At 41.6% G+C, this 25,892-nt stretch overlaps 1 protein-coding gene across 2 annotated transcripts; it reads left to right on the forward strand.

Moving 5' to 3' along the window:
• The first annotated feature begins 14,457 nt into the window (after positions 1 to 14,457).
• CAPSL (calcyphosine like) lies at positions 14,458 to 25,431 on the forward strand. Of its 2 annotated transcripts, none has more exons than XM_023944021.2 (5): positions 14,458 to 15,159; positions 19,738 to 19,874; positions 20,736 to 20,913; positions 21,561 to 21,770; positions 24,319 to 25,431. In XM_023944021.2, the coding sequence occupies exons 2-5, from the start codon at positions 19,738 to 19,740 to the stop codon at positions 24,418 to 24,420; spliced, it is 627 nt and encodes a 208-aa protein (XP_023799789.2). In that variant the 5' UTR covers positions 14,458 to 15,159; the 3' UTR covers positions 24,421 to 25,431. The 2 variants fall into 2 exon arrangements, with proteins under 2 accessions (XP_023799789.2, XP_023799791.2); XM_023944023.2 differs by lacking the exon at positions 14,458 to 15,159 and adding an exon at positions 16,337 to 16,492.
• Positions 25,432 to 25,892: the final 461 nt, after the last annotated feature.

Raw genomic sequence — 25,892 nt, forward strand, 5'->3', positions numbered from 1 at the left:
CTACCTTGTAGCTTTTATGTCTCCTTTCTGGTTCTAAACCCAAGCACAGTTCATGGCTTTAAGTTAGGGTTATCCTGACACAGAGAAATTGAGGAAGTGATTTGGGAGAGTGTGAGCAGGCATTGTGCAATTCAGAGCACCAAAATAAAATACTTGTGTTTTTGCCTCTCAGACAATTCAGTGTTGGATTGGGAAGACACAGACACTGGGAGTTAGGCCTTCTGAACTAATGCTTAGAAGGGCTTCACAGATCACTAGAAACTTGTTTTGTCTGACCAACAGACATTGCAGAGACTGTAGTTAAAGAAGACTGATGGGTTAGCTGTGAAGCAGTAGCCAAGCAAGGGTAAAACAACAGGACTAAGATCTGCAGGCTCAGGGGAGAAAGTGGCTGGTCAGGGTCTGTCCCAGATACCCACAGAGGTGGAGGCCCTCTGCAGGAGGGGATGACAGCATCAACTGTGGTGAGTGTACCCCTTTTGTTGGTTCTGAGTGATTTGGAATGAATTTAGAACTAGAAATAAATAAAAACCTTAAAAACACTTCCAGAAAACGGGATAAACTTGTTTCCCGTTGAAACGCTGCTGAAATATAATCACATATTCAATCACAATTTACTGGGAACAATAACGCTAATGAGCTCTAGGAATTGCCAGGAGCCATAATTACTAATGAGCTGTAAGAAGTAACAAGCTTGATTCTACTGTCATTGAGGAGTCAGCAGCCGTAATGCTTTGTCAGCAGCAGTAGCAAACCATGTCTCATGTGGTTATTTCTCTGGGAACGGTTAATGGGCTTTACTGAGCTCATTAGTATATTTGAACAAAGAACAAATATTAAACCAGATAGATAAATAGATTAGCTATAGATTCTATCCACTGGAGCCCATAGCTTGTTGATCCTTAATAGGGATCCAAGCTGTAATTTTCAGTGTGGCAATTTGAGCTTATCTACCACAGGGCAAGGTGACACTTCATTTACTTTGGAGTAGATATGCTGATAAATACTAAACTGGTATCCCTCCAGAAAAGCACGTTCAGAAACAAGACTGAGAATAGCTGGCCCAATGACACAAATGAGGAAATTTGAGCTTTTTTTCTTTTTTTTTTTCTTTTTGCTCTGAAACTTTTTAGCACTTGCAGAGAACAATAAAATATCACAGTCTGCAAAATTATTCTTGTGTTCCAACAGTACACTGTTAGATTCAAAAGTTGTTTCCTTGGATGCTAACACTCAAGATATTTTTAATTTCTCTGTTACTTTAAAATCAAGAACTCCAACACTCTCTGCTATATTCCACATTGGTTTCTGCCAAAAAGTCAGGAAGAGTATCACAACTCTTAACCAATGCAGAGTCAAGTTTCTGTTTGACTTGATTTTTCTCCCTTTGGCAACATTTTCAAACTTGTGTTTCCGACTTTCTGGTGACAGAAAGTGATCCTAGAAAGATGCAAAAAATTTTTCTTCACATGGCTTCAGAAGTGCACAGCTAAGTAAGGATGAACTACAGAGACACGAGACACAAGACACACGAGTGTTCATCCCAGCTTGTGGTTTTCTTGCAGTGGGGCACTCTGTTACAGCACACACCTTAATTTTCTTCAGCAGAGCAGGAAGGATTTAAAAACATCACCTATGTTATGCTAAACTTCTCCTTCAAGGAACTGAGGTCTTTGTGCATAATAGTGGTATGCCAGTTGATTCGTAAAACTGAGGTAAGTGCTGAACTTCTATCTGTAATTGAAGAAAAACAAGACTCTTTAACTAGGTTCTATTGCTTTTGTACATTTTAATTGCTACTTTCTTGTCAAATCTATAAATCGTGAATTATTTAAATTTTAATAGTTTAGAAATTAATGAAGTTTGCTTACTCTTCAATTAATCCTTTTGAAAAGAATAATTATAACTAACCTTGAAGAACAGAAAATATCCCTTATTCCTGTTACCACTTCAGTGCAATTCAATCAAATGTAAGGTTACATTTCTTTCAGAGCATGCCTGCTTAAGCAGGAGCACGTACCTTTGTGTCAGCAGCCTCTTTGTTAGCTGCATGTGTGATTGTCCCACCCAAATGCTGCCACTTCCCATCCCACACCAGCACACACTCTTTTGGACTGCTTGCTGCTTTCCTTGCAACAGGAAATTGTGGGCTGCTTTCCAGCAGACCACAGTTTAGGTAAGTATCATTGTGTTTGAAATAACTTTAGTATTCATGTGAGGCAAAGTCCTGCCTTCCAGAAAACCATGGACAGCCTTCAAAAACTACACAACAGATGGTGCAGATGATGAAGATCTATTTAAATATCTGTGTATGTGTACAGCCAGTATGTGTCCACATCAGCCTCTCAGTGAGAAACTTTTCGAATATTTTACAAGACAGCTCCAAACTCACTAAACCCCTGAGCTCAGTGTAGTGATCCTTTCATCTTCCTCATCAAGTGAAGAACCCCTTTTCAGAGCAGTCTCCACAAGATTTTGGCAGGACTAGAGCAGAATTTTTCAAGAGGACCTCCTTCCTCTTCCTTGCAACAGTGAAGGGCTGAACTCTTAGCATGGGCAGAAGGAGATCAGTGGGTTTGGATCTGAGCTGTGACATTTCACAATTCCCATGTCAGGAACCCTTAACACATTGTCCCTTTTCAGGAAACTTCTAGGAAAGTCCCTAGGCTAGACAGTCAATGAATTAAGTGCTTTGTAAACTTTGTAAAAGAAGCCTCATAACATCTAAAGTTTGCTCCAGTGTGTTCCCTGGCTTCTGAGTTAAACATTAAGGCAGGGGACTGATGCCTTATCCATTCAATCTACATAAGATTTCTCACACTGATGACCAGGGATGTGCCAAGCAAAAATGCAAAACCTTGAGAGAAAACATTACAGTACACAAGGAAGCGATGTGCTGCTATTTGTGCTTCCTTTTCTTTCCTCTTGCCTCAGTTTGGGTAGCAGGTGTAAACTGAAAAGTTGGTGATAGATAAAAAAAATTACACTGACCCGGATTTCATACCTAGACTTATTTTGTATTTTATTCAAAGTACAGGATCTAGGGATATACCTGGACTTGAAACTGCAGGGCTTAACTCCCTGAATGTGTTTATCTAAAGTCTGTTTTATCTGGCTGCATTAGCTTTGACTAGGAATAACATGGTAAAAAATTGGATGTACATGGGGAAGGGAGAGAGAACTTCCACCTAATGATTTTTGCAGCTTTACTTCATTATTTGAAGTCTGTTATTTAAAAAGCCACAGTCTGGGACTGTGAGGAATAGAGAAGGGCTTTGCAGATAACTCAAGCTGCTTAAGGAACTGTATACAGAAATGATAAAGACAGAGTACCTGCCCTCCACAAACCTGTCAGTTTGCTTCTGGCAAACACTTTTTTATATACAGCATTGCAGTCTTGGCCATCAGCACACTAAGGACCTTGCTAGGGACTAAATTACTCCTATTTTAACTCCCATGATAGTTCCAGTATTTTTAAGTGGGAGACATTTTAATATGCTGCCTTTAACTTAGCCTTCATTTCTCTTTCCTGTGGATTCTTCAGAGGCTAAAATTAATCTTTTCTTCACAAACAAGGAAGAGATAACACATGCTTTTTCACCACTTTGGGGTAAAAGAAGGCAAAGGCTTCACAGTTTGTCCTGATTTGAATCACTTTTGCAACAACGTCGGTCAGAGAAGAGGTCAGGCACCAGACTTCTCAGAAAGACCCACTGCCTGGGGGCAAGCTGCTGAGTCCTCATCCTCCCACTTTACCCACTTTGTCCCTAACTAAGAAAAAAAGCACAGTTTTGTGCCATGTTATGACAAATCCTCCAAGATAAGGTTAGACCTCCTGATTTTCCAAAGATCCAGAGCCCTCTGTTTTTCTTTAGATGAGGTCTGGTTCCTTACAGGCAACAAGGGAGTATGTGACAGTGCAGTTAGGAGTATTTACTTGACGTTTGTGCCAAAGCACTGCTGAAAGCAGCTAAAGCCACCTTCTTTCTTGATGCTGAATACCCTTTTGGTGCTGGCAGGACAGGGCTGTGCCAGGACAGTGCAGGCAGGGAGCCATGCCAGCAGAAAAGCTGGACTCCCACACTGGAGTTTCTGCTCGGAGGAGCCTCTTACACTCCAGGAAGCTGCACATCATGGACTGCAGCACAGCACTGCAGCCTCTGTCCTTGGCAGAGACAACTGGTGGTGGACTGAATGTGCCACTCCTAGAGCTTATGTAATATTTATAGTATAATTAGAATTACCATTTGTCTTGTAATATTCTATTCTAAGAAGTGTTTTGTTACTTTTTGTGAGCTGTTTTTTTGGTTTTGGGTGGGTATTTTAGTTTGTGTTTTTTTTCTTCTTGGCATCATCGAAACAGCCATCTTTGGTGGCATGCGGGTGGTATGACTGTTTGTATAGAAACTTGTGAGGTTCCATCCATCAGAAGATAGCAACTTCCCCCTGCAGATAACAAACATGCCAGATTATGCAATTTCTGAGTAGATAATGTTAGCAAATTCTTGTCAGCATTATCTGGCCTTAAATGCAGGAATGGTGTATCAGAAACATGGCAGTAGTTGTAGTCTGGTGTCTTATTCACGTCTGAACTAAATTTTTCACTAATATGAATCCATTTGAGACAATATGACTATTTTTTTTATTTTTATTTTATTTTTAAAGGATAAGCCTTCAGACAAAGTAGTTTACAATCACATAAATGCTGACTTGTAGCAGTATCCTAGAATTGTGTCCTAGTAGCTGTTTGTGATTTGTGCTGTGGCAGGATCCCCATGAACATCCCCATGAACAGTGTCTATAATGGAGATGCACAACAAGATACAGAGCAAGAACATTCACATGTGGGAAGGGCTAGGGACTGGGTGACTAACTTTAGGGAGCAATAGTTAGGCACTTAAATTCTGTTGACTCAGGCCTAAACATACAAATTAAATGCTGCACTTCTAAAATCAGGAGGAACTTTGCTAGGAAGTAAAGTTGACTGGTGTAAAACACATTGAACCACAGCAGAGTCTGTAACATGTTGTAACTGGGAATATGGAGTTTGCAACATTTGGGGAATCCTGCTACCATTTCTGCAGCAGGGCGCCTACTCCTCTGCATTTCCCTGTTTGATACCCTCTGCAGCGTGTTCCTGTAGAATCTCTGCCACTGTCCAATGCTCCTTTGTCCCTTCCCACACAAGCCATGCAGGTTTCTACTGCTCTGTACAAGGTGAATGACAGCCTGGGAGCAATGTCCTCCTGCTCCTGGTGGCACATCCCCCCAGCCTGCTACTAGACAAAAGCACCTGGATTATAAAAGAAAGCCTTGGGTGCATTTGGGGAATTTAACATAGATTTTGTTGTTCCCAGCACTTGCTAAACTAGAGGTCAGACAGAAGCTTTCTGGCTGGTGTGCAAGAAGGAATAAGTCACACGTGTTCCCTCACAGGTTGGACAGGAGGGTCTGTGGTGGAAGATCCAAATAACCAGTGTCAAAATCTGCTGGGCAACACTAAGACATATTATCATTTCTATTTAAAATTATTCTTGATTATCTGCTAAACAGGGAAAAGTAAGGGGCCTTCACAAATACAACATTACCCTGCAGCCCATAGAAAGAGAGCTATCACCTGCCTAACTTCCCAGCTAAGAAGAAAACCACCATCCCATTTCAAGGGAAATGGTAACAGGGAGGGGCAAAGCAATGTAACTGCTGAGACAGACCTCAACTCTGTGGGTGTGAAAATAATGACACACAACATAACAGTCTAACTTCCCATTAAAGCAGTTCACAGTTGGCAAAATGTGTCAAGTACCTCAGAAACAGCAGGAGAAATGTTACAGACTGCCTTCTGGCCCCCTGCTAGGAACTGTGTTTGAAAATGCCCTCATACTCCTCTCTCCTCCATTGTGTTATGTTCAAGGTCTTGTTTATGGGCAAAAAGAAAGAACACCTTACATGTAAGTAAAACCAAGACTTTATTGTTAATTGAGATCTGCAGAGTATGTTATCTCTAATCCAAATCTGATAGAGAAGATAATGAGTAACAAGTCAGTTAAAAGTGCAATACGGTTAAAAGTGTCAATAGTATTAATAATACAATTACAATACACTTATTTTAGTCCCCTTTTTTTAAAGAATTATGCTTAGTCTTCTATTGCTCTTCTATGTCTTACAGTCATACAATCATAGAACAGAATATGATGAGTTGGAAGGAGCCCATCAGGGCCATCAAGTCCAGCTCCTGGCCCTGCACAGCCATCCCAAAGAATCACACCACATGACTGAGAGTGTTGTCCAAACACTTCTTGAACTCTGTCAGGCTGGTGCTGTGACCACTGCCCTAGGGAGCCTGTTCCAGTGCCCAGCCACCCTCTGGGTGAAAACAATTTTTCCTGATCTCCAACCTAAACTTCCCCTGACACAACTTCAGGCCATTCCCTCAGGTCCTGTCACTGTCACCCCAGAGAAGAGATCAGTGCCTGCCCCTCCTCTTCCCCTCATGAAGGAGGTGTAACTGCAAAGAGGTGTCCTGTCATCTCCTCCAGGTTGAACAGAGCAAGTGACCTCAGCCACTCCTCACACAGCTTCCCCTCCAGACCCTTCATCATCTTCCTGGCACTCCTTTGGATGCTCTCTAACAGCCTTTCTTGCACTGTGGCACCCCAAACTGCCCCCAGCACTCAAGGTGACGCTGCCCCAGCTCAGAGCAGATCAGGACAATCCCCTCCCTTGCCTGGCTGGTGATGCTGTCCCTGATGCCCCCAGGACAGGGCTGGCCCTCCTGGCTGCCAGGGCACTGCTGGCTCCTGTTCAACTTGCCCAAATGGACCCACAGCCCCAGATCCTTTTCCATGGCACTGCTCTCCAGCATCTCCTTCCCCAGTCTGTCTGTACATCCAGGGTTGTCCCATCCCAGGTGCAGAGTTCAGTTTTTCCCTTTTTGAGCCTCATGCATTTGGTGATTTCCCAGTCCTCTCATTTGTTGAGGTCTCTCTCCAGGGCCTCTCTGCCTTCAAGGGACCCAACAGCTCCTCCCAGTTTGGTATCATCTCTGAACTTGCTTAACATCTGTTCCAGTTCTGTTTCCAGGTAATTTATAAAGATGTTGAAGAGCAGAGGGCTGAGGATGGAGCCCTGTGGAACCCACCAGTGACAGCTCACCAGCCTGATGTCACCCCAGTCACTGTAACCCTTCGTGCCCCACCCACGAGCCAGCTGTTCACACATCACAGAAAGTGTTTGTCCAGCTGTGGGCTGGACATTTTGTCCAGAAGCATCCTGTGAGAGACAGTGTCTAAAGCTCTGCTTAAATTTCAAAATGTTTTATCAATTGGCTTCCCTTGATCAGCTACCCTGTTGTAGGAGGAAAAGAAGTTCCACAAGGACTTTCCCCTCATGAAACCATGTTTACTGTGGCTAATACATGCATTGCCCTTTCAATATTCCCCAAAATAAACTTTTCCATGATTTTGCCAGTCACTGAAGTAGGACTGAAAGATACGTTGTTTCCAGGGTCCTTCTTCATACCCTTTTTGAAAACTGGGATGATGTTTGCAGTCAGCTAGGATCTCTCTGGATTCCCAATATGCTCATAAATCATCAAGAGAGGTCTTGTGATGACATCAGCCAGCTCTTTGAGGATTCTCAAATGAATCCCATCAGCCCCACAGATTTGTAGGGATTCAGCTGAAGCAGCAGATCCCACACAAATTCAGGGCTGACAGGGAGCTGACTATTCTCGCCAGTCATAGTCCTCCGTCTCAGGGCACTGAGATACCCTTGGTCCATAATGCATGCTGAAGACACAGACAAAGAATGCATTAAATAAGTCAGAATGTTCAGCCTTTAGATTTAGAACTGTAAATCTTCAGGTTCTGGTGTCCTTTCTTGGAAAATTATCACATTGATGCTCTAGGATCTACTTGAGGTCATTTGTCTATGTTTCCTAAGATGCAATTACATTGCACCTTTTTTTTTTTCCCCACTGGTCTGCAGCTACATTTTATAGCTGAATTTACTGTGTGTAGTTTATTCCACATGCACTACAGGCTCTTTTTTGCTCTCTTTGTTACTCCTAAACTCATGTTTGTCCAGCTCCAACTCCATATTTCTCTAACTGACCACTGCTGGGGAGCGCCAAGGTCCCCACTGCCAAGCCTATGCCCCAGATTTCATCATTTCATGACCTGTACTGCTCTAAGCTCTATGCTGTGTCTCCATCCTGGTATTGTATTAGATGTAGATATGTAGATGTTGATAAGATGTAAATATCTCCATTACTCATAGAAATACTAATTGTTATTTCTACCTATATAAATTTGCTCCATACAAAGAAAAACATAAACAAAATTTAATTACCACACACAACTTATCACTTAAAGAAACTGCTGTCACAGAAAACAAATCTATGGGCAGATCAAGAAGAGCTCAGACAGAGGAAGCCTCCAGGCCCTTGTCCTGAAGCTCTGCAGAAGCATGGTACTTGTTTCTAGCAATGGCAGTGCCAGGTTACAGGGCAACCCTGCTGCACTTCTTGCCTGCTCTCTCAGCAAATTGGGCAAAGTGTCATGTAGAGAAAGCCTTTAAATTTTTAAGCAGTAGGAGTGCATCGAGTGCAAGCCCATATGTCTCTAGTTGAATGTTCACCGATGAAAGTGATTATCCAAATTGTGGAAGTTTTAGAGATCAATAGCTATGAACGAAGCAGCAAAGCATGGAGCTGCTGTTTTTAATTTCCAAATTAAGTCTTTAGTGGCTTAATTTCAGGACCTTTCCTACTACTAATACTGTGATGCCTAACGGGAATCAAAAGTTTATGTCAAAAGCATGAGACAATTATCTTGTCAGATAATTCCCTCAGCATTGTGATTTTTCATTTCAGTGGTTTGTAATACACAGGGGGTAGTAAGCAGTTGGAACTAGTTTACATTTGCCCATTCATCTGAATTATTTTTAAGAAAGAACTTTTATAGTGAGATCTGTTTTGCTGAAACCTTTAAAGTTATTGTATAATACAAAGAGACAAAACAGTACAGAAAGACATCTCTAATTGGATTCCCAAAAGTGCAGTGTGGGGATTTGGCAGTTTCTCCTAGTCAGCACTGACAAAGCCACTGTTCACAAGTTCTAGCTGGAGTCTCCTGGCTCAGTGGTCTGCCTCATCTATGAAGAGCATGCCCAGACTGGGTGCTGGAGGTTTATACTGAAAAAAAAATACACAAGCAAAACTATACAGAGCCAGAGATAGTGGAAAAGGTGTCTGTCCTCATCTTCATCCTATATGCATGCCCTGTGAGAACTGTGGGCTCAGGTCAGTACCCCATCCCTCTGCTGGGCATTGTGAATGTCCATGGGAGACACTCTCTGGGAAGCTTTGGGGGAGGTGGATCCCAAACTCCCTTGGGCTTGCCTGGAATGTACCAAAGACACCTACTGATTGTCCACTGTTGACTGGTAGGGAACACATGCACTTATTTTAAGAGAGATACTTTCCCAAAGATCTAAATTTTAGAGACATATGAAACTGGAGGGGGTGCTAATCAATTTTAATTCCACCAAGGCTGAAAATCAGCATGCTCAGAAAGCCTAATAACCTAGCCTGGAACGACAAATCTTTAGATCTGACTTCTGTGCCAGGGCAAATGAGCAGAAATGAGCAGTTTGCCAGTGTGTACCCAGGTGGCCAAGTAGGCAAATGACATCCTGGTCTGGATAAGCAACAGTGTGCCCAGCAGGATCAGGGTAGTGACTGTTCCTCTGTGCTGTGCACCAAACCTGGAATCCTGGCTTCAGTTCTGGGCCACTCACTACAAAAAGGACACTGAGGTGCTGGAGAGAGTTCAGGGAAGGGAAACAGAACTGGAGAAGGGTCTGGAGCACAAGTTGGATGAGGAGAAGCAGAGGGATCTGGGTGTGTTTAGCCTCCAGAAAAGGAGGCTCAGGGGAGACCATATCACTCTCTACAATTCCCTGAAAGAAGGATGTAGCCAGGTGGGAATCAGTGTCTTCTGCCTTGTCTCAAGCCAAAGGATGAGAAGAAATAGTGTTAAGTTATGCCAGGGAAGGTTCATACTAGATATTAGGAAAAATATTTTTCTATAAAAAGGTGATCAGGCATTGGAATAAATTGCCCAGAGAGGTGGTAAAGTCATCTTCTCTGTAAGTGTTCAGGTGGCATCTGGATGTGGCATTTAGGAGTATGTTTAGGGATGATTATTGTGGTGCTGGGTTGGCAGCTGGACTCAATAGTCTTGAAGGCTTCCTCCAACCTTGATCATTCAGTCATTCTGTCACTCTGAGGACCATGCTTAGACTAGTCTCCTGTTTTTCTTGTGCATGTGCATCTGTGCTATGCAGACACTTGACCTGATTGCCAGCAGTGCTGTTTCCAATGCTGGAAAATGTTAGGGCCACACCATACCTCTCCTCCTTCTCAGGCTTTGGTCATGAGTCCCAGCAAATCTGCATTAAAGTCCCCGTCACAAGGTTGGCAAGCCTCTTGGCAGAGACACTCTTGAGGGACTTTTATAACCATATCACCTCTCTCCTTCCAGCCCTTACTTATGAGTGAGGATGCATTCATCTGTTTTGAGACCTGGCTGTGTCTTCTGTCTGCTGACTCATCCCTGAGCCTCTTATTCACAGCCAGAGAAGAGACCTTGACTGAGGCAACAGCAGCTCCTGTGCCAAGGTGGTAGCGTCTCAGGCCTGCTGTGCAGAGAAGCCTGGCAATAGCACATGCTCTGGGTGACATAAGTCACTTCTGAAATGCAGAGGCCATGGAGAGAAGAGATTCTGGGACATCAAAAATGATTGTGTATCACCAGCCATGCTGATGAGCATCCCCAGCATGCTGAGTGCTGAATGTGCTGCCATGTCAAGCATGCCCTGGTTGGGAAAAACATCCAGCTCACATACCACCAGTACATTTCTGGAGTCAGGAACCAAAACAGTTCCTGTTAATTTGGGGAGGAAGCTCCAGTGAATAACAAGAAAAGAATACATCCCATTTGTGGTTGTTTAAGAAATGATACCACACAGGCTGAAGTCATAGCTGCAGTCAGTTTGGCTCCATGGGCTGGCAAGCGAAGAGTTCCCTGCCTTGGCAGCCAGTAAATCTCCTCCCTCACAGCCCTCTCCAGATACTCCTGTAGCAGTCATTGGCCTCTCCTGCATGACTACTGACATCACTTCTCACTGCTTTTTCCTCTCCTGCCTAATGGTGCTTGCATGATCTCGGATACCTCTAAAAATCCACATTTCTGAGGTCTGGAAGGATTGTAAAAAAGGATCAAGACTCCCTGTCTTGGCATATGCCTGTGCCAGCAGCAGAGACTTCACAACTACTCTTCCTTCCCCAGGACATTCCAGCATTTTGTGACCAGGGAGGCCACTCTGAGGAGCAGCTTGCTGAAACCTTCTGCTTTTGGATCCCTTCCCTTCTCCCTTCCCTTTGCCCCCTTCAGTGAGGACAGATTGTTCTGGCTGTTGTTGAAGCAAGCTGCAGACTGTTCTTGTTCTATTCTTCACTACTTCCCCCACTTTGCAATGATTAAGGACAGCTTTTCAGCATCAAAAGGTATTTGATCCTAGTAAATGCTGGGCCCATTTAACAGTTTTCTTCTGTGGACAAAAGAGAGAGGGCTGAGCACAGAAGTTTCTCATGCATGTCAGGCCTACATTGCATTGTTACACTGTGGTTGACAGAAAATTGCCAATATTTTTAAGAAATACAGTAGAATTTTAAAAAACCCTAACACCCACAACATTGTTTTTTCTATTTGGCCTGAAATATTCAAGAACAGAAATTGTCATTATTTCAAGGCACAGGCTAGAATGAAACAATTTCTAGTAAACATTAGTAACATTGTAAACATTAGTAAACACTGCTTAACTTCTTAAAAACTGAAATATCTAGTGTTTTCCTTTTCCATTCTCCAACTGAAAACAGATTTGTGGTAGATTTTCAAGAAAAGAAAAATTTTAAATATAACTGCCTCTTTTTCTGGAATGCTCCTGGTCTCAAATAACTTTCAGAAAAACTTGTCAAGTGCATTTAGCAGTTGACATAGCATTAAAAAACAAACTTTGTTTGTGTTTCCGGACAGCAAGGGAAAAAGGCAAGTAAATGTAGAGGTTAGGAATGCTGCAGTTGTGTAGCCAGGCAGAGCAATTCATCACACGGACACTGCTGGCAGAGTGCACCTTTTGGGCTGGGAACACTCAAAAGGGGCGAGATGAGGGTCACTGGTGGGGGAGCCAGACATACGTGGAGACTGGGCTGGGACTCTGTTACAAAGCAGGTCTGAGGCCAGCAGGCAGGTTGGGGGTGACCACTCTCCTAGGAATTAGCTTAGTAGCATGAGCACAGTCTGCATGTGCCAGCTGGTCTCTGCTCTGGAGAACAGACAATTAATTTCAGCTGGATAACTACAAACCACACAGGGAGACAGCATTTTTGGATATAAAAACATTATATTTAGAGTCAGAGTTCAGTTCTGTTTGGAACTAGATGACCTGTGAGGTCCCTTCCAATACAAACCATTCCATGATTCTGTGATTTAATTGGATTACAGCTTGGTTTAAAATCAGAATACTTTCCCCTTGACAATGTACTTACCACAAGGGCTTCTTTTTGAGTGCATGTGAAACTTTCTTAATTTTAATGTCAGGAAAAAAAACACATTGGCTTATCCTGTAAATTAATCTTCTCTGCTACATAGTGTTCTGGGACTTCATGATTGCTGTTTTTTCTTAACTTGTATTCCACCCAAACAACCCTGCTGACTTCCCTACCAAGGACAAGCAGATAAGCTCATACCTGTTCCCATAGTTGAAGAGCTTCTCCACAACAATGATTACAGCTGGCACATCAAGAAACAGTACTAGAACTTGTAAACTAAACTGCAGAACAACTAGGGATGCTTTTTTTTGAGACAGTTCTTATAAAATTTATAAGGCATTTCTTATACCTTCCCTCCAGGCTAAATTCACCACAAAATCTGAATTTTGAGAAACCTCATTTACCTTGAATTTGCTCTGTCATGATTTTATAGATCATGTTAGGCCTCACAGTATATTTTTAGTTAGTTCAGTCCAGTGATGAACTACAAACTGAGCAGGCAGTTCAGGCTGTTCAGACAAAACTGACAATCAAGTAGGTATGCATGTATTCAGCGCTAGTTAGAAAATGATGAGAAAAAATTTCAGAATTCTGATGAAAGCTCTATATCCTTTATAATAAATTCTGAATTCACTGAACTCTGCTTACAGCTTTGTACACAGTAACAAAGCAGGTACAACCAAATGAAATTTGTCACACCCTAACGTAATCTGAGACACCTGAAAACCTGAAAATAATTTTTCAGGCTGGTAACTCATTAACCACATCAGAAATGGCACAATCCTGATTCCAGAGGAGTCTAGGGTAAACGTCCATGTGTGTCTGTATGTGCCTGGGCTCACTGACAAAGGGAAGGAAAGGCAACTGAATGCAGCTGAATATCTAGATATTAAATTAACTTATTTTTTTGCTTTTAAGAGCCCATCCCCTTGTTTCAATCTACTGCAACCCTCTAAAAGTCAATGCAAATTCTGCACTTGAAGAATGTCTCTATTCAGGTGGGAGGCCGAAATCCAAGGACCAACTTGTTTTTCAGTGAATCTATTTCTCCAGCCCTCAGTGCCTGTTTTGTCTTTGCAGAGTGTGTGGACAGGCAGCAGCCCAGATAATGTCTTTATTTCTTTTTATTTCTTCTGCGTTCCCAGGAGGTCTCTGGAGATCAATTCACAAAACAAAGATAGTGGAAGGATGTTACATTTTCACAAAGGTAATATTTTTGAATCAGTAAATGATTAAATAAACATTGTTCCCTACTTGTGCATTAATGTGCAATCAGCTGCAAAATTATATGAGAAATATAAAAAGAATATAAAAGAATATTAAGATATTCTTAATGATGAAAGAGTATAAGGTAAAAGAATATAAAAGAATATAAAAGAATATTCTAAGTCTTGCACAAGCTTCAGTTTAGTACCAGGAAGTACCTGTCGATGAGAGATAAGCAGCCTGCCAGGATGCAAGTGGTATTAGTCTGGAAATTGCCTAAAATAATTTTGTGCTTTTGCCAGGAAACAATTCACTTTTTCATTCTTGCTCAGTGTTTCGTCCATGGCCAGAACAGGGCTCTCCCTTAAATTTCCACACACTTTCACACTGACTTGTACATGCTGCCTTTGCCATCAGCTTTGAACTTACATGTTCACCTTGCTGCTGCCCCAGAGGGCCAGGGAAGACACACAGTCTAATTCCTACCCCTAAGGAGTCTACCAACTTTCTGATTCCCTACCAAAGTGGTATGTTATCTTACTGACAATGTTTGTGACCTTCTGCAGATCGAGTTGCTAATAGGTGTGTCTAGGTAGAGAGCATTTTTCCCTCATCATATGGGTGTTTAACCTTTTCAGTTTTCTTCTTGCTGCAAATGAACACAAGCTCAGTATCTCCCCAGAGGTTTTAACCACCAGTGGGCCTTCAGAGTGGCAATTAATCATCAGAGAAATAAAACATGCTGGTGAGGATTTCTATTTTTTTGTGAACCACAACTGACAGTCTTTTACTTACTACTTTTCTTCTTACTACTTACTTTTCCATTATGTTTTGAGTTGAATCAGAGAGTTTTTTCAACCGTCTCAACTATGAAAGCAGAGAAATATGTTTTAAAAACACAACCTTGTACAAGGCCTCCAGGCAATTCAGCACTTTCCCACAGCCACTTTCCCTCCGTCTTACTGCTTAGCAAGGAGCAGCACAAGGTGCGTCCCACTCATCTCTGCTCTCCAGCCCAGGTGGGCAGAGATGAGAAGAAAAGAAAATATTTTTAAAAGAGAGAAAATAAAAAAGTTATCAAAACCCCGTATCAATTGTCCAGGGAAGCAAGCACAGCCTCCATGTCACCTTGGAGATCAGCTGGCAAACTCCAGGCTTCCGAAAAAGGGGGGGGCCAAGGGCAGCCGGGTGTGTAAACAAGTAAAGCGAGATGGATAAAAAGCTTTGCATTAAGGCTGTGGCCCATTATCCCTTCAACTTGTTGCTTGAGCCTGGAACGCTGTCCGAACCTCCTGAACACCTCTCTGTCCTGATCGGAACTCCGCGATTCAAAAGAGAAGGTAAAGGATTTTTTTTTCCTGCTTTCTATCCCACAGCAAGTTTCTCTGATCAGCCAAGAGTAGTTTAATTAATTTTAATTAAATTTAACTGTAATATTTTTAATCTAATTTTTAAAAATCTAATTTTTAATTTAGGTATCTAAATATATATGTATATGCCCACCTCTCAGAAGGTTGAAGCGTGATGGTGCTGGTCATGATCGAGAGAGAGATGGGAGGCTGCTGCAGAGGGGTCTGAGGGGCTAGGAAGCCAGATTCTTAACAAGGTGTTTAGATGGTTGTCAAATACTCCTGCAGTTTTCGTGCCTTTAGTAATTTAATGAAATTTTAAGAAGTAAACTAAATGTGTACAATTGTTTTAGGCCACTTAATCTATTCTTAGATCCTGAGATGTTCTGCTCTGCGGTGGGTGGTGTGCTGCTCGTGTCTTTGGTCAGGACAGGGGCTTTCAGGAGCCTGGGCAATCCAGAGCTACGTATGGGAATCTGCCCATCATACCGTAGTGGCTTTTACAGTTTTTATAAGACGTTCTTGGGCTCAGCTGAAGGATAATATCTATACAATATCTATTCAGTTTAGACTGAATCTAACTCTTTCCAGGTTTAATCCTCAAGTGCAGAGGAATGTAAAGGGATCTGGTTGCTGGACAACCTAAGATTCTTCTGGAAAAATGCAACCCAAAATTTAAGTTTTTGTTTTTGTTAGGAATAAATGCAATAATTTCTGTTTGGCCTGCACAACACAACATTACCTATAGAAACAAACAGTACTGACAGTGTGGGGTATTGTAATTTTTCATAGCCTAGGCTATTAAACAAAACTCTCTAGAATTCAGAATGAAAATAAGCACTGCTGGTTAATTTCACTGAGGGAGAAATCTGATAGTCTTGGATGAGATACGCAAACTAAAACCATGTGGAATTACTGTTTTCACCTGTTATTGTTTTATTAATGGTATTCAGGTGGAAGACATTTGTACACTATGCAGGGAACTGTTATATTCAACAAACCTTGATTGCATCTTTAGTTACTTCACATTATCCAAAAAAGAGCAAGAGCGAAATGAAAGGGGAGGAAAGAACATGTGAATTTGTGATTCCTCCCTCCTTGCACAGATTTGGAGTCTTTTTTGTGGGGGTGCAGGCCCAGGCAAACTGCAGCCATCTCTGCCCTGAAAGGATTCAGGTGAACGAGCAGGCAGCAGGTGGGGCACTCACACGCACTCCAGACAGGAATAATAGGCTGTCAGGGAAAGAGCAGGAAGGGTCTTCATGCAGTGTTCCAGGAAAGATTTTTATTGTGGGAGGTCTAGGGACGAAGACCCAGGACAACGGTAGGAACAGGTTTAAATATGTAATTTATTATTACATATTGCGAGTGGGGTGCAAGGGGGTGGCACATGGGACAGAGGGCCAGTGCTGTAAGGACTTCGGGGGTGGTACAAAAACAGGGAAAGTGGCAACAGGCAACAGGGATGAGGGGCCAGAGAGACAGGGATGTGAGGTGGAGAAGCGGGAATGGGTAGCCAATGGGGAACCGAGAGCCAAGAACATTCTGGAACTGGGGAAGGATTTAAGGGTGATATAACCCTATATACCCTCAGATTTAAGATCTGAGCCTTTCACCTCACCACGCAGCGAGGTAACCCGGGAGCCTAAGGTGCTGATTTCTAGAGTGACTGTTTTGGTATCTCCCCAGCAGGCCCCAGGGCCTCCACATTTTTTTTTACAATACAGGCTAGGAAGGATTTACCTCTAACTTAAACCTGCAGCCAACAGAAATAAGAAAGTGGTATCTAAGTGTCACTATGGACCAGTGTTGCACGTAACAGGTTTTATATTTAACTGGTTTTCTGTATTTTCTAGATGTATAAAAAGGGCTCTCAAATGCTTACTGCCATGCGGGATAGGAAGCTAGGACCTGTTTAAGAGGCTTTAATGTGATGTGAAAGTGCTTTACAAATACTTTACAAACAGACTTTAATCACAGAGTTTTGTATAGAAGCATGTTGTTGGTGATTTAGTTAGTGAACATTATAGAGAATGCAGAGCTGCAAAGAGCAGCAGAAATATTTATTATTAGTGTTTTTAACCATGATATTTGGGAGTAAAAAAAGTGGGAATATCATTATCTATGCTACTAGTGAGATTATTGGAGTGCTCTGACCCAGTTCAGAAGGAACACTGGGAAAAATTGAAAAGTTCAAGAGTAACAGCAGAATTATCTGTTTATTATATTAAACATCTGGAAAATCATTTTGTACCAGGAGCCCTAAGCTATGCCTAATTACTAAGCTAAAGTGAGTTTAAAAGGGACCTTCAAGTACTTACATCTGGACACATTTTAATAGGTAGATCTTAAATCTTGTAAAAGAGAATAAAGCAGCATCTAATATAGTAGAAATTCAGCCTAGAAACAACTTATATTAAAAGAAAAATGATTCAATACTGGAACAACTTAGCCTAGAGATGGTGAATTCTGAGGCAGAAATGCATATAATTAGAGAAGTAAACTTTATTCTTACTGCAGAAGTTGCAGAGGATTGGCCAGTTTCAGTGGCTTTTATTGAGGTTCAAGACATCATTACAGATAGCAAATCAGATTATCCCTCCCTAGGATCAGTTCATGAGCCTTACTGCAATGATTATCTGATGCACATTGCAGTATTCTGGAAATTACTTCACTGAACCTGAGGCAAGGAGACACTACACTCTTTTCACAGTGTGTGTTTGTGTAGATTTTTGCAAGGTGCAGTAGAGACAAATGATGTCCTTGCTGGTTGCAGTATTTGTAGAGCTCCATAAAGACAACATAGTGTAGAGAGAAGCACACTACACAGTGATATGATTGCATCATGTACTCTGTATATAGATGTATAGTTATACATATATATTGTTATATACATGTATATACATGTATATACATGTATATATATATATATATAGTTATATAGTTTTTTATATATATATATGTATACACACATATATAGATATATATATATATAAGCAATAGTGCATTATTATATAATGTAAATATAGTTTGCACTGTGCTTATGTAACCTCACTGTATTTTAAATTCTTTCCAGCTAAACATTTCTCCTTAAGGACAGGTCATTGTTTGCAAAAAACATATTTGGCTGCTGATCTCACACAGCTGTGAGATCTTCCTGATCACTGGTTAATGAGTTCCCAGAAGAACTTTGCTTGCTTTGTCTGAAGCAAAGGCCAAAATGCTCTATATTTTACCTCTCTAGACTTCTACAGTAAGTTAATACTGAAACCATTTGGGGAGTACAAAACTGTTTTATTTTTCTGTTTTTCAAAGCCCAGCTGGAGTCATCTGAAGTGGTTATAAAATTCAGCATGTGTGGCATTACTAGCAGTAATAGCCAATGCTCTGTAAACAGGAGTGGAGCTGTTAAGATGAAACAGTTCAATTCCATGTTTCTCAAAAGTTTTGTCTGACCATTTCAGTTCACACTTCTGCACATGGAATGATAAAGGGGTTGGAAGTGCCATGTGCACTCACAGTGCCTCACAGGGCTGTTCAGCTTCATCTCCTCATCCCAGCACTGCCTCAGCAGAGCACCAGTGGCTCTCTGAGTCTAGAGCTCTGCTGTAACTTTTGTGACTCTTGTGTGCCCTGCTCCAGTAGTGCTTGAAAGGCTGGAAAATATTTTGCAAGGCTTCATGACCTGCTGCAGACCATCAGCCAAGCTATGGAACAACAGTCTTGTCCCTGAGCATGTGCCCAGGATTCATTATGGCCCAAAAATATCAGTATGGGCATGGGCAGTCCCAGTTTTCTTAGCACTAGGCACAAGTAATCCCTGTGGGAGAGGGAGTGGGTCTCTGCTAGCCTGTGTATGCTGCTCTTGGTGGTGCTGTGCAGCACTGTAGAGTCAAAAGCTGGTTTTCCCTATTTTTATTCCGCTATTTTCCTCTGAGGGAAGCTGTAAGGCCTTTGTTGTCAGTATATGAAATCCTGGGGTGCTAAATACAGTGAAAGTTTAAGGTTTTAATTTGTTCTGCAGTTGTGTTAAAAACGGAGTAGGTGTTATGTATGTGCTGTTGCTCAGACATGCAATGGGAGAAGCCTCTGTTCTGCAGAATTCGGGTCTCAGTGGAAAAAAAGTGAATCAAAGGCGAAAGTCCTCAGCCAGGGTAATTTTTATCTTTCTATGTTCAAATGATAGCTGCAAACCTGGCCAGGTGGAAGAGGCTTGGCAAGGATGCTGTGGACACAGAAGGAGCCACACACTCCTGAGTGCATTCACCAGCTGTCACAATGTTCTCACACTGTAGGCAGAAAATTCTTACAGTTTCCTGTCTTCATCTAGATTAATCACAGGGTGGTTGTCTGAGCCCTCCTTTCATGATTGGTGGCCTATATTGTCAATTTCTCTTTCTGATGGAAGGGTATAAGGAAAAAGAAATAGAGAATTAAAATAGGTTTTCATGAAAGAGTTGCTACTAGCAGCTTGCAAGTTAGGAATTTGGGGTGTTTTGTATGCAAAGGCAAGTTTAAGCACTATGTCTGAATGTGAATCCGTGTCACATCAGTACTTTGGTCTTCCAGATGCCAGGCACAGCAAGACATGACCAAGAGATGGCAACGAAAGCTAGAAAAAGACTGTCCCAGACCACCGACGTTCTTGAAAGACTTCGCCTCCAGTGTTTAGCAAAGGGTTCTGCAGGCATCAAAGGACTTGGCAGGTGAGTATGCAAGATGTCAAATCCATTATTCAGCCTACTAGTTTTAGCTGCAAGAGGCTCACACTCTAAACAGGGGCCAAAATTTGAGTCTCCTCATTTCAGTGCAAATGCCACAAGCCACAGAATCTGGCATTGGGGCTCATGTGTTTTGGGACACAGGACTGACCTGCTCACCTTTTGAAGGATTGAAGACTGTGAATCCCTCATGAGAAAGTCCTTCTGTGGGACCCAGAACAAATCCTGCCAAAGAAAGGACAGGAACATTAACCATATATCTATGTTTTCTAAAATTATATAAAGTATTTCAGCACTGGAGATTTTAAGCTTCCTTCCCTTTAGGGTATGATGCCCTTGTTGTTAATGTGTATTAGCTGTCTAGTTTATGTGAGGCACCTAAAATCTTTTTGCAAGCATCTCCTAGGAAAGGGGAGTTGCATCACACCCTGAAATCCCTCCCAGGTCCCATAAACAACAAATGGATCCAGATGGTGATCAACTGTAACTTCATCTAAATGTGCAACTTGCAGAGGGCTATAATGAACAGGAATACTATGGCAGCCTTTCCCTTGCTTAACTTCAGATATGTAATATTCATGCACCCAATCTAAACAAGTCATCTCTACTGCCAATAAGTGTAGGGGGTTTGTTGGTTGGAGGATTTTTTTATTAATTTTCCTTTTTTTTTTTTTTTCCTTTTTTTTTTTTTTTCCTTTTTTTTTTTTCTTAATTTTTCTTTGGCATACAGAATAAGGAGGAAATGTTATGCCAGTAAGGTGACTCTGCTTTAGTACTATGTTGTGCTAAACTGCTGCAGCATTATGTTTTCCTATATATTTTCCTCAAATTTCATGTTCTCCACAGGATATTTAACATCCTTGATACGGACAACAGCAAAACCCTTGATTTCAATGAGTTTCTGAGAGGACTACAGCATTATGCTCTGATGATCAATAAAGAAGAAGCACGGGAGATTTTCCAGGCATTTGATAAAGACTGCAGTGGAACGATTGATTTTGATGAATTTCTTGTTACACTGAGAGTGAGTCTGGAATTCATGTTGTTATTGCATTATATTGATTAAAATATAGCAGAACAGACAAAGTAGAATAGAATATTTGCAAATAAACCATTGTGATTTTTTTTTTTCAATTAATTGTGGCCTTGATTTAGATTCCTGTCCTGAATTCCTGTCCTGCAGTCTGGGTACCTGTGCAGTTCAGCCCATCCATCTCACTTCTTTGTTGGCCATTTTAAGATGCATCTCTTTATAACATTAACTTATTCAGGGAAGACTTTCTCTAATCCACCACAGTGAGATTTTGTCTGAAGTATCTTTGCTCTGCTGAAGCCTAAACAATTTAGATAGAAAATATTATTACTTAGGGTAATTAGTAATTTCTTGATGGAAATATTTAAAATAGGCAGAGCAGAAAAGAGTTCTAGGTAGCATTTTCTCTCTTATTGTCCATTTGCTGTTGTATGGGAAGACACTGAATAGTCTTAATCATATTGCTCTTTTGAGGATTTTTATATTGCCCTTTCTAGCTCATGGACAGTGTAGACTATCACCAATATATTGTCCCATCTACCTTGGAAGTTTTGCTGTTAGCAAAAGCAAGTACTTGAATTTGGAACTGGGCAAGTAGTTGGCAAAAATAAAATTATTCTGTTAATATTTCTTTACAGCCTCCCATGTCCAATGCAAGAAAAGAGATCATCATGCAGGCATTTCAGAAGTTAAACAAGAACGGAAGTGGTGTCATAACAATTGAAGACTTACGCGGGCTGTATAATGCAAAATATCATCCCAAATACCTAAATGGAGACTGGACAGAAGAGCAAGTTTTTAAAGCCTTTCTGGATAATTTTGATTCACCCTATGACAAAGATGGGAAGGTAAGTGAAACACCTATTTGCAAGCCATGAAATCACCATCTGACTCAGAATTTGACTTAAGTTACCAAGAGTGGGAGTAATTGCAGTACCAAGCATCCATTTACATCACATTTATATGGAAAATCAAAGTAGATGGATAACGTGGGTACAGCACCCCTGATACAGCTAGCTTGCACATTCTGAGGCTAAGGGGCTCTGTAGGTGGTACAAGGGGCAGTTGTGAGATTATATTAAGGTTTGTAGCTTTAATAATCAAATTTCATAGATTACACTAAGTACGTCTTCAGACTCCCCCACAAAATTGCTGATTTTCAAGACCCACATAAATTGAGAGATTTTTCACTTCTTAGGAGAATGCATACTAGGATCCAGTTCAAAAGCAGGTTCCCTGCTTTGTAAAATAATTTACAGTTAGTTCTTCTGCAGTGTAATTATTGAGACATTTGACTTGGAAATCAGTCCCTAACAGAGACACAGATTTATCTACAGAGAGTTGGAGGAAGAATGGGGATGGGGCTACTGCCATGGGCATGTACCCTGAGGAGCTGGGACAGAGCTGGGAGCCCTTCCTTCACTCTGGCTCAGCTCTCTGGTTCAAGTGCAAAAGACATGTTTTGTAATGGATTTATACATCTGCTTTGCAATCTTCTCTGAGCCAAGCATATTCTCCTTCCTCTTGTTACGTGTCTGCAAACTTCTTTGGTCTGAACTTACATTGTTGACCAGCTCAGCGCAATCCTGTATCTCCATGGTTCTCATGGTGATATTCTCTATCAGAGCAGTTAGTCATAACAAACTAGGCTGTAAGTTTTTATCAGTGCTTTGTGGAATGTTTTTAACACTCCCGACTCTCCAGGGTACACCTGGGTTTTCAGGACTGCATTGTCCTTGTACCTGTCTAATGCACCATCTGAGTCCTTCACTTGCTTTGTTCCCACCACTCAGGCCCTCAGTTGTAGAGAGGTGATGGGTTTTTTATCTGCTTTGGGCATGAATTTTCACTTAGTAGAGCTCAACTTCATCCCTTCTGCTGCAGTGTCATCCTCAGAGATACCAGTTTGGAGCCAGCTATCCCTTTCCATCTCTATAGCAGTGGTGACATCTAGCAAATTTCAACCAAAATGTTCCTGGTTTTTTGTGCTGAGGTCACACATGAACACATTAAATGAGTCCCCAAATTGATATTTTATGAGTTCAGTGTCTGAGCATCCACCTCTTGTTCAGCAATTCTGATGTTAGCTCACCTGATTACTGTTTCTTCTGAGAATAGACTGTGACTTTCCTGAATCAGAAGACACCAATGATACTGAATACCTAATTTTTTTTTAGCAGAAATGCCTCAAGGTTGAGCATTTGCTAGAAAGACCCTCTTCACCATGGTCTTGCTGGGTGCCTCTGAAATAAGCAGTTTTAGTGAGACTTGTAATCATCTTATGATAGTACAACAGTCTGAAGCGGTCCTTTCTTCCTGTTGTCATGTTTTTCTGAGTTCTCAGTGTGTGTCTTAACACACAAGGCAGTCAGAGCAGATATCATGGAATCACAGAACATGCTGAGTTAGAAGGAACCAGGATCATCAAGATCATCAGGTCCAACTCCTGATATCCAACCTAAATCTCCTCTGACACAATGTCATTACTTTCCCTCGGTTCTTATCACTGTCACCCCAGAGAAGGGATCAGTTTCTGCCCCTCTTCTTCCCCTCATGAGGGAGGTGTAACTGCTATGGGGTCTCCCCTCAGTCTCCTCCAGGTTGAACAGACCAAGACACCTCAGCCACTCCTCACAGGGCTCCCCCTCCAGACCCTTCACAATCTTCTTGGCACTCCTTTGGACACTCTGCCATAGATAAATGTATTTTTAATATTGTTTTGCATTTTTGTGCATTTATTCAAAGAATGATCTACACAATTTGAGAGTTAAGGCATCACAAGAGACATGCACAGTTTTTCTCTTGGCTAATCTGATTATTTCTTTTTTTAATGGTCATTTTTAAACCTCAAAATACCCATGAAAGCTATTCAAAACTTAGGTATTCGAAAGAATATTTGCTTCATTTAGGGAGACTTGTTTAGAGCAATAATATTTTCTCTCTATGGGTGGATATGAAGTTCCAATCTGTCTCTGAATTGCATCAGAAAACCCATCCACTTTATTAATAATTTTTCAAATAACCAGATTATAGCATCCCTGGAAAAAAATACATACAAATTTTGTCTTCTTAGGCAGCTGTGATTTTAACTTCAGTTCTTGGTAAGGTTAGTTAAACTTCACATGTTTCATCTCCATCCAAGTGTTATGAAGGTCAAGAGCTCTTTTTTTCTAGCAAAGTGAAATTAAGCAGATTTTAAGTGTCAAATTTAAGTGTCAGTCCTGTTGGATTCCTTTTTGTTAGGAACCACATGAAAGAGCAGATGCTGAGTTTCATTAGGAGTTCTTCTCAATATGTGGTTTTTACATACAGCATTATGTAATTTATTAAATAAAACCATTAAGCATTCAATAAAACCAAAGGTTCATTTTCCTATTTTTAATTTCTCTGTCTCAGGTCACAACAGAAGAATTCATGAACTACTATGCTGGAGTCAGTGCTTCAATAGACACAGACGTCTACTTTATCGTCATGATGAAGAATGCTTGGAAACTCTAATAATGCAGTTAAAGAAGCACGACTTTCACCTTTTATAGGTTCCTCTGATTAAGTGTATGCACAACAACACCCTCCTGTTCCATAACAAGTTTCCAGTAACTGTGCCAATTACGCTCAATCTGCAAAATTAATTCCCAGATGCTTCAGTAGGCTCAGCCTCAGGGGATCAGAGCATAATCAGAGAGTAGATCTGGCATTTGGCCACCCCACACATCTGTCCTTTTTCTCTTTGCATCCCTGGTATGTCTTTTTTTTCTGAGATGAACTGCTCTTTTCTTTTCTGGCATCTGTAGTAGGTTGCTGTGGCTCCTGAATGCTCCTCTTGCAATACCAGATACAGTTCTGTTTGGCAGAGGATGCAAGAGATGGAAACCAAAGTATTCTGTAAGTGTGGTTGGACTGGCTTTTATAAATGGAAGTCTGTCCCAGGACAGTCAAGTAGACCTGTCAGCTGTAGCACTGCAGTACCTTTTGGCTTTGTGGGTCTCACTAGTGTGATGGAGCAACAGGTGATCTTGCTGCTGGGAACATGTGAGTTCCCAGTACCAGGAGGCTGGAGGGGTAATCGAAGAAGGGGAGACATGGACCAGGATAAATGCAAGATTCTTTGAAAAGCCCTGTTTATTTCTCTGTCTCACAACTAAACATAGAGACTACTTTCCTGTGCACACCATGTTTCAACCCCCTGTACAGCTTCTTATAGATTTTCATGCCCTTCCTCCTGCTTTAATTACTTTATTTCTGTACTGTGAGATGACTTTATTCTTCAAAGGGGATACATGTGCTACAGCATTTTTTTCTCTCTGATACTGCAGTGTTTTCCAACCTCGTGGCTGTTGCCTGTACGTACTTACACTGAAAGTTGTTTACTACTTACTTGAATTTGCACTGTTTGATGACCAAGAAATTATTTCAGGGAGCTTTCTGGGAAGTGAAGAACTCATAACTTTCGTATCTGGTTGTCTTCTGTTCTGAATAAAGACCGGGAACCTGCCCTTCTTGTCGCACCAATCAGGCTGTCTCAGTTCATCTTTTGTCCTTCATTGTCTCGGTTTTGGAAGACAGGTGTCTGCTAGGGAGGGCAGGAGCCACCCTTAGAATGAAAATGTAGACCCCCTCCCTCCGAATTATTATAATTTTGAAATCAAGGGCTCTCAGGCAGAGATCTGGGGATAGGAACTACAGTTCTTTACCAGTGTGTATAACCAGGCAAACACACAACAATAACTACAGCGTTAGCAAGAAAACAGAACCAGGGACACTGTGACAGCTTTCTCAGCTGAGATGGGAAGGGATGGAGGAGAGGCTTTGTTTCACAAACCCCCTCGGGCAGTCAGTCCATGTGCTCCTGCAGGGCTCTGAGGAACAGTCGGCTGGAACAGCAGGGATGAGCAGAGATCCCAGGCCGGTGGCTGAGGTGGATCAGCAGAGGGATGAGCAGAGATCCCGGGGCGGTGGCTGAGGTGGATCAG

Source organism: Cyanistes caeruleus, chromosome Z (genome assembly GCF_971803275.1).
Source record: "Cyanistes caeruleus chromosome Z, bCyaCae1.hap1.1, whole genome shotgun sequence".
Taxonomy (NCBI): domain Eukaryota; kingdom Metazoa; phylum Chordata; class Aves; order Passeriformes; family Paridae; genus Cyanistes; species Cyanistes caeruleus.